At 43.3% G+C, this 9,624-nt stretch overlaps 1 protein-coding gene across 2 annotated transcripts in view; it reads left to right on the forward strand.

Moving 5' to 3' along the window:
• Lyn (LYN proto-oncogene, Src family tyrosine kinase) overlaps positions 1 to 7,748 on the forward strand; it is a 111,012-nt gene extending 103,264 nt beyond the window's left edge. Inside the window, exons 12-13 of one of the 2 annotated variants that reach the window (XM_021222387.2) lie at positions 627 to 758; positions 6,390 to 7,748. In XM_021222387.2, the coding sequence (XP_021078046.1) occupies positions 627 to 758; positions 6,390 to 6,592 (335 nt within the window). In that variant the 3' untranslated portion in view covers positions 6,593 to 7,748. The remainder of the gene's footprint in view (positions 1 to 626; positions 759 to 6,389) is intronic. The other variant, XM_021222388.2, reaches the window with a different exon arrangement.
• Positions 7,749 to 9,624: the final 1,876 nt, after the last annotated feature.

Below are 9,624 nucleotides of genomic sequence, written 5' to 3' on the forward strand. Positions count from 1 at the left end.
TTTGGATTTTTGAGATGGAGTCCTGCATTGCTGTCCAGGTTAGCTTTAAATTCCTTGCACCAAGAGATGTCCCATCCCTCAGCTGAGAATACAGGTGCATGTCAGCATGCTAAACTCTAGATAAAAGTTCAACACGTTTTTTGTTTTGTTTTGTTTTTTTGGTTTTTTTGAGACAGGGTTTCTCTGTATAGCCTTGGCTGTCTTGGAACTCACTCTGTAGACCAGGCTGGCCTCGAACTCAGAAATCCGCCTGCCTCTGCCTCCCAAGTGCTGGGATTAAAGGCGTGCGCCACCACGCCCGGCAAAGTTCAACACGTTTGAAAGGCCAACAATATAAGGAAAATGTATTTGCACTGTACACCATGCCCTTTTGTGTTTAAAGTTGAACTGGCTACAGTGCCCCATAGAGGTTCCAGAAGAAACTGCTTCTAAGGAGGGGAGGACCCACAAGGGAAATGCAAGAAAGGGAGGCGAACAAGTTTGACACCACATTCATTTTGATTGTATCTTCTCTATTCCAAGTAAATTACTTGAATTTCTTAAAAAAAAAAAAATCAAAGAAGAAAATTACTCATAACCCATCGTTAGCTTGAACTCTGAGTAAGAGCCCACATTTTTCTCCTCAGGTGCGAAGTTCCCTATCAAGTGGACAGCTCCAGAGGCCATCAACTTTGGCTGCTTCACTATCAAATCTGACGTGTGGTCCTTCGGAATTCTCCTGTATGAGATCGTCACCTATGGGAAGATTCCCTACCCAGGTATCATTTCCCTACGGCCCACTCCAGTGTGAGGGGAGAACCAAGCGCCCCAGAGACGATAGCTCGGTCTACCGAGATCTGTGCTTCTGACAGAGCTTAGGGTCCTTACCCTTTATGCAAATCTTGCTGAGCCATGCTTAGATGCTTCTTTGTCTCTACCTCACTCTTCCTTCAGTGAGTTCACCACTTACTACACAAAGAAACAGGCAAACCTTGATGACTGAGAAATCTCCACCCTATTGCAAAGCTGCTGTGTAGAGAAAGCCCTTGTGATTAGGTTGCCCGTGACCTTCACTACCCAGAAAAGTGTGTGTGTGTGTGTGTGTGTGTGTGAAGATCTTTTTTAAAAAGTGTTTTAATCGACTATGTGACTATTTACAGAATAAAAAGGGAAGAAGAGGAGAAATAAAGCCATGTATAAAAAGAACATAATTATATGGGGGCGGGAGGAGCCTGAAAATGTAATTTATCAAAATGCTATTATCTTTAGGCAAAGAGATAATAGGGTAGATTAATATTTCTTCTTGGCAAATTTCTGAAGTTTTCTTTTCTTTTCTTTTCTTTTTTTTTTTTTTTGAAGTTTTCTTATTCTTTACAATTACTTGTTATTAAATAGTTTTATTCTTGTCAAAAATAATATATGCACATTAGAAGCTGGAGAGATGGTTTAGCAATTAGGAGCACTGGCTGTTCTTCCGGAGGCCCCAGGCTCAGTTTCCAGCATCCACATGGTGGCTCACAACTGTCTGTAACTCCATTTCCAGGGGATCCAGTGCTCGCTTCTGACCTCAGAGACACTGCACACACATGGTATACAGACGTACATGCAGGCAAGACCCCAATATACCTACAGTTTTAAAATAAAGGGGGAAATGTGCACTAAAAGGTCAAACTTTCTAATAAAAGATTGCCATTCTTCCCCACCCATAGATGGTTTTCAAAGAAAATGCTCTCAGAGTCTGGCTACCTAATGATTTGCAGCTCGAAGTTCTAAACGTGTTATTAACTTTCAATAGTGAGGGAGCAGTCCATCTTGCTTATCATTAAATAAAATGGTCACATGGTCCCAAAATCAAGAAATAGAGAGCTGTAGTGTTAAGCATGTCTCCCCTCTACCCTGACCACACAATTCCCAGCCTCATGGACAACCTTTTGTACCAGTTTTGAAGCCAGAGATCGACAGAAAAGGATTAACCGCTTTCTGCTCTCTGCTCAGCATGGGTCCCTCATCATAGCATCCTCCAGGCCATCCCCAGTGTGACATGTGTCATCACAGTGTGACATGTGTCACCACAGTGTGACATGTGTCACCACAGTGTGACATGTGTCATCACAGTGTGACATGTGTCATCACAGTGTGACATGTGTCCTGGTGTCTGACTCTTGCTCCTCCTGTCCAGCATTCCTTCTCCACAGTCTTGCTGGAGCTTTCCCTATTCAGCTCGCTCTGGCCCCTCTCTGTTGGGAGAGCAGAAGGCCTGAGGCTGGGCCTCCATGCAGGAAGTCAGTGTGATGCTTTTGACTTCAGGAGCTTGCTGCTGTAGGGTGGAGAACTACAAAGTGAGAAGGAGAGAGGCAAGCAGGCTCATGCAGAATGAACTAGGTGGCAGGGATGACGCACTTCCTAACATCTCTCTCCTAAGAGATTTCATGTGGGCCCTCAAGAGCAGGCACTGGCTCCTGTGAGAAGGGCATCCATCTTCCTTAATGACCTAGCAGCCTTGTTTTACAGAGGCCACCTCACAAAACTTTCAGAATAACATCCAGTCCTCAGCATGAGTTTGGGGAGGGCACACCGTACTCAGGTCATTCTCTGTGTTTGCAGCAGTAACACAGTGCAGCCAGGCTTGTTCCAGGACTGTTTCTGTAGCCTCATTATGGTTGTATGTATACGGTTTTTAGGAAGAGAAGCGAAAGGTCTCAGTGCAGGGACCTTCACTTTGCTTTACTCTTTTTTTGTTTTGTTTTGTTTTGTTTTAGTTTGGTATGGTTTGATTTGGTTTGGTTTGGTTTTTGTTTTGTTTTTTGTTTGTTTGTTTGTTTGTTTGTTTTTGAGACAGGGTTTCTCTTTATAGCCCTGGCTGTCCTGGAACTCATTTTGTAGACCAGGCTGGCCTCCAACTCAGAAATCTGCCTGCTTCTGCCTCTGCCTCTGCCTCCTGAGTGCTGGGATTAAAGGTGTGTGCCACCATACCCAGCTCTTTGTGTGTGTGTGTGTGTGTGTGTGTGTGTGTGTTTTACTCTTATAAAGAGAAATTAGGCTTGAAAATGAACAAGTTCTGACACATCATGTCTTCTCTGACTTTTTCCAACCATGTGTGAATTCAAAGTTAAAAATTCATCCTACTATGAATATCTGTCTTGATCTTAACTGATGCTGAGAGAAGACAGTTCACCTTATAAGGTGTATTTTTGCTTCTTCTCCACTCCAGTACCCCCTTACCCAGAAGAACTGTAGACAGTAATATTCTATGGTCCTGCTGGGTCCCCTCCCCTGTCAGCAACCCCTAGTTTCTTTTCTCATCTCTGTAGCACATCTTCCTCTTTCTCATGCTTTTGACCAGCTGTGGTTTCTGGCACTTCCTACCCTCTGGATACCACCTTCCCCATCCCCAAGTCAGAGCGTCTTTCTGACTGGGCTATGTGTCGCTTGAGGACAGCTCTCCATGTTACCAATCTCACTGCGTCCCTCAGAACTCCGTGCTGTCTCATGACCCATGGTGATTAGTAGTAAGCACTGTGGAAAGATTGAAGGATGCAACAGGAAGGAGCCGGAAGGCCTCCAGCTAATGGACATTTGCATACTTTAGCCTAGCCACAGACTAAGTAGAAACCCTGAGTGAATTTAGGGTAAGTGGAAGTACATCTCCCATCTCCTTTCTTCTATAAGGCTTGTCATATCATAGCTTACTTTATGTGTTGGTTAACTCGAGATAAAAAAGATGTGTTTCGATTCTTTCTTCTTTCTTCTCTTAAAAAAGCAGATTTCCCAGGCAGGATGGGCATTCCTGTCCTTGGTCTGCATCATTGAGTGTGTTCTTCAGAGTTAAGAGAACATACTAGAATAAGAAAGAAAATATCTGCAGGGAGGCTCAAGAGCTCCTACAAAGTTTATCTTTTATGGGCGTCTGATCTCCTGTGTATGCAAGGATTCCTCAGGAAGGAAGTAACGAGATATTCCTAATCAAGCTCGCATGCCCATGTCTATTCACACCCTCCGGTGCGTTATCTTCCACCAGCACCCTAGAACTTCAAGGAGAAGTAAAACCAGACATTTCCTCAGAAATGTATCTAGGAGTCAGAGTTACATAATTTTGTGGACACCCAAGTTCCAACTAAAGAAAGCGATGTCAATCTACTTGTTGGCTGGGCAGTGAGGATCAAGTGAAACCTTCTAGTCAGAGGATTTCAGGAGACAGATTTGAAAGTCATATTTCATAAGTAGGTTTAGCAACGTTAATTCACCAAGTAAACAACTTGAAAGGCGTACAAATGGAGAGATGGGTCATTGGGTAAGAGCACTGACAGCTCTTCCAGAGGCCCAGGGTTTAATTCCCAACACTTATATGGTAGCTCACAACTGTATATAATTATATAAGTCTCAGGGAATTTGATATACTCTCTGACCTCCTCAGGCACTGTACACATGAGATGCCACAGAACATACATTTGGGCAAAATGCCCATACATAAAATAAATAAATGAAATTTTAGAAAAAAAAAGATACAAAGTATTATAAAGTGTATTTTGATTCTTTTTCTATAGAGACCAGAGCCCCTGCAAGGCAGGAACAAGCATTCCTCAGAGGTTTGCATCAGGGAGATTCCTTAGCACCTGTCTTCTCTGAAGGAAAGCCAGGAAGGCAGGGAGTCTTGAAGTATAAGATATGTGCAATATAGTTTTAATTTCTGGAAGCTAAAAAGAATCTTCCCCACCAAAGAAGGAGAAACTACATATTGGGCTGGTATGGTTAACTTAAAAGGCCAGTCAGGTCTAATATTGATTTGTATGCATATTGTCGACTTTTCAGCCGACCTGTGCAGATCTTTCTGCAGGTCATGGGATCTGAGGACCTGGAAAGATGGGGCAGACTACAGTCTGATGCGGTAGACAACCTTACGTCAGTTCAGTGTACTTTTATACACAAATTGCAACCAAAAAGCAACGATCCAAGGAAGGTTGTCTGAGTTCAGCAAAACATGTAAATAAACATCAATAAGTACATACTAAATATTAACAGAGGAGCCCTTCCCCAGAACGTTCTCAGGACAGACCAATTTAAACACTTTTTAAAAAAAGATTTATTTATTTAATGTATATGAGTACACTGTAGCTGTATAGATGGTTGTGAGCCTTCATGTGGTTATTGGGAATTGAAATTTTAGGACCTCTGCTCACTCAGGTTGCCCTGCTCACTCAGGTCAACTCCGCTCACTCAGTCCCTCCTTGATTTATTTATTATTATATCTAGGTACACTGTAGCTTACTTCAGATGAACCAGAAGAGGACGTCAGATCTCATTACAGGTGGTTGTGAGCCACTGTGTGGTTGCTGGGATTTGAACTCAGGACCTTCGGGAGAGCAGTCAGTACTCTTACTCACTGAGCCATCTCTCCAGCCCCTAATTTAAACGATATTGACTGGGGCTGGAGAGATGGCTCAGCAGTTAAGAGCACCAAGTGTTCTTTGAAAAGTCCTGAGTGCAGTTCCCAGCAACCACACAGTGGCTCACAACCATCTGTAATGGGATCAGATGCCCTCTTCTGGTGTGTCTGAAGAGAGCAATGGTGTACTCATATACATAAAATTAATAAATAAATCTTTAAAAAATAAAATAAACACTATTGATTGGCACATACATAATCTATATAATCTATAGATTATATCTGAGAAAGCAAGGCAGAAAGCTGTATGTAGAGTCAATGTATACTGACCAGATTTGGTTCTAAAGCTATGTTCTGCGTCATCATGTCTTATAAACTGAGTGTAAATGTTTAACACAGTAGACACAAAATCACATCCAAGAATAACCCAAGGAACAAAACGTTCCTGAAGTAAAAGGCCCGCTGCCTTTTTTCTCCTGGAGCCTCTCTCCCAGTTCCCCAAGTTTTCACCATAGGTCATTCTTTGGACATGTTCAGTTAGTATGTATGTGCATGTTAATGCGAGGGAGTTACTTATAAGCATGCTGGTGTGTGTGTGTGTGTGTGTGTGTGTGTGTGTGTGTGTGTGGAGGTCCACATGTATACACATGCTTGTAGAGGACAGAGGACAGCACTGGGTCTCATTCTTCAGTGTCTAGTGATTTCGAGATAGTCTCCCAGCCTAGAATTTGCCAAATAGGCTAGGCTGACTGGCTAGTAAGCCCCAGAGATCTGCTAGTCTTACTTCCCCTGCCTCCCCATCCCTACCACCCTGAGAGTTTGGATTGCAAATGTGTACCACCTTGCTTGGCTTTTGATGTAGGCTTTGTGAATTTGGGGAGAACATACCCCAACCTGTAAGTAGATTCAAGGAAACTTCTATTTTCAGTCTTAGCTGAAGACTGCTGGTGGCAAGCCATTGAGTGTTCTGCCGTTGAGCTGGGCTTCTAACCTCTACATTGGTTGCTTTTGTTTGTTCTGGCCTCAGGGAGAACCAACGCAGACGTGATGAGCGCACTGTCACAGGGATACCGAATGCCACGCATGGAGAACTGCCCAGATGAGCTCTACGACATCATGAAAATGTGTTGGAAAGAAAAGGCAGAGGAGAGGCCAACCTTTGACTACTTGCAGAGTGTCCTGGATGATTTCTATACAGCCACAGAAGGACAGTATCAGCAGCAACCGTAGTGGGCGTGGAGACTAGCCCATGGTAGGCCGTAGCAAAAGCAGCCTTGGCGGAGCCAACTATCTCATGCCAGGACCCTCTGTGTTCCTGGTTCCTGATGGACATGATGAATTAACTCAGGAAGACCACCCTGGATGCTGTGTCTTAAATGGGTGGCCACTGCTCAGTGGGACCCCCGTCAGAATACAAACACCCGCTCTTTCCAATATGCACACTGGCTCTACAAGGGCCGAGTGACTCAGGTTCAGAGACTGTTGCAACAAATTCCCAGATGCAGCAAGAACTAAACTCACTTAGCAAAACTAAGCCCCCATGCACAGCAGATNGTACCTTCTCAATGCTTTGGCTTACTTTCTTAAAAACTACTAATCCAGCCTGTTAAATGTTACAGGAGAAGCCACCAGCTTTAAAACACCTTTTCTAAATTTGAATGGTTTCCTCCCCCCCATCCCCCACTTTGGAAATTTGAATCCTCCTCACCTTCCACCCCACGCCCAGAAAAATGAGACTATTAAACATGTTTTCCTTGTGGTAAGATCGCTGGACAGGAGGCAGCACGTGCTCACCCTGCTGGAGCGCTGTGCGTGGGCACACAGAAGGACCACTGCTGAGCTGGAGCCCTTTGGAGCTACACCACTGCCCAGGCCTCCCAGCGAAGGCAGGGAAGCCTCAAGCTCTAGAGGAATGTTTTTAATGGTCCAGGTATTTCAATTACGGGATTCTCTAAAGGCTTTCCTGATGGTGTCCTTTGGGAGAAAAGTAAACATCTATCTAACCTGTCAGGACTTTACGAGACCTTCCAAGAATACAAAGCATTTCTCTCGTTGCCTCAAGTGACTTGAACAGTTTATAAATCATATATTTTAGTTGTACTCTAAAAAAAGTTAAAATGACGTATTTGGGGCTATTCTTGTGACTCGGTAATCTTTTCTAAAATGTGTAAGGTGTGTGAGAGACTACTTTCAAGTAGGAATCAGGAGTCATGGAGAAGCCTCTGGTGACCAGAGCAGTTTTGTTACCTGCGTTTTCCACTGTCAACGCCAATTGGAAACGGCTGTGTCTGCCCCTCTCACTTACGCTACTGTGTACATACTTAATATTTCTATTTTTGATTTTATTTTAATACACCCAATAACATCTTAACGTTTTTGTCTTGTGTATCATATTTTCAACTCTTGTCTATGTATAAATAAGAGCTGGTTGGTGGGGAAAGGCGGGGCAGGGAGTCATTGTGTGCAGTCACATTGCATGAATTTGTGGAGGTTGCACCTCCACAGCCAGAGCGTTTCAGACTGGAGGGCTGAGGAGTTGATGGCCTGGGAATCCAAAGATCTGTTTTTAACAGGCTTTGCAGAAACCATTAAAATTGAAATTTGTATGTTCATTTGAAGATCTGGATGCCTAGGGGAAATTGAATATCTCATTTTTTCAATCTTTAATTTATCTTTTCCATGATTTTTTAAAATAGTATCATTTCAAAGTATTCTAAAGCCCTTCATTTCTGAGTGCCTTATTTACAAACACAGCATGTGTACATTTAGTCATTTGATTGACAATAGTGGGTTTTCTAAGGCCCTCCTGTCCCCACTCTCATTTCAGACTCACCTGCATCATCTACTTTATTTCATGGAGAGGAAGTACGAAGAATCCTTAAAGAAATTGCTAAAACATTGCTAAGAATTCATTTCCCCCTTGTCTTACTTCTCTCAATCCTGCTTCTATTTTCCATTTGGCATTCCCCTTCTATCGAGTATTTGATCCTTTCTTCAGATGCTTGCGACATCAGGAGATAACAGGTGTGCTGGGTGGGAGCAGGGAGAAGGCTCAGTAGGTAAGACGCTTGTTAAGTCTGAGGACCTTCCTTCGCAGCCCCAGAACATGTGTAAAAGAAAGGTACTTTCTGCAGTTTCAGAGTTCCTACTGGGAAGTCAGGGTCAGACACAGGAGAACCCCCAGAAGCTTGAGGTCCACCTAGCACATGCAGCAACAGACAAGAGACCCCAAAAAGATAAAGGTAAAAAGGCCAGTGTCCAAGCTTGTCCTCTGACCACTCAAATGCACACACACATCCATAGGTTTTACACACACATCTCACACACACACATCATACATATATCTCTCTCTCTCACACACACACAGACTAAAAAACAAACAACAACAAGACATTTTTAAGGTTCACATAGTGGTTACATCCATGGCAAAGAAAGAGTTACAGTTCATTTCCATCCTGGATCCCTTTATAGACAAGAGCTGCTGAGCTGTTTGCAGTGGGACACGCCCTCTGCAACTATGCTGAATTAGATGGAGTAAGTGCTGGTCCTCCCGCAGGCTCTCTTGTTTTTATCTCCAGCATTCACAGCCAGCTGAACAGTCTCCCATTTCCCCAAAGGAAACTGTCCCTCGGGGGACACTGCTTTCCCACCTCCTGGTGGCTCCTTCCTTCTTTCTCTTCACCCAGCGGGATGCCAACTCCACATTTTCCTGCAGAAACCTCTTAGAGTAAGAGCTGGCAAGCCTTGCTATTTTTGCTAAAGGAAATGTTGATTCTAATCACATCTGTCATTTGGTCAAGGCTTTTTTTTTTTTTTTAACTTTGACACTTTATCAAAATTTTCTCCAGTTCACACAACAGTCCTGAAATTTTTGAAAGATCTAATTTCATGACTGAGTGATCTGGTGCATTCGATGCTGAAGGACTAGACTGGGGCTTGTTTGTCTGTTTGCCTGTTTGTTTGTTTGTTTGTTTTCCTATGAGATAAAATGAGAGCACCTAACTCCAACCTCGAGGCCACTGGGAGCATCTACTTTATAAAGTCAAATCCTGAAGAACGTTGGTAGCAGATTAGCCCTGATTCAGTTGGATGTTCCAATTGCCAAGGATATACATTTCAAAAGGATCCACTAAAGTCCACATAGATATGAGGAGAAACTTCCTTAAGTAATTTTTTTTTCTGTATACAAAGTATCATGCAAGCCATGTTTTGAGGCTAGCCTTGGCAACTGTCTTAATTGGGGTTCTATCCCTGTGAAGAGA

The sequence above is a fragment of the Mus pahari genome, chromosome 22 (genome assembly GCF_900095145.1).
Source record: "Mus pahari chromosome 22, PAHARI_EIJ_v1.1, whole genome shotgun sequence".
Classification (NCBI taxonomy): Eukaryota; Metazoa; Chordata; class Mammalia; order Rodentia; family Muridae; genus Mus; species Mus pahari.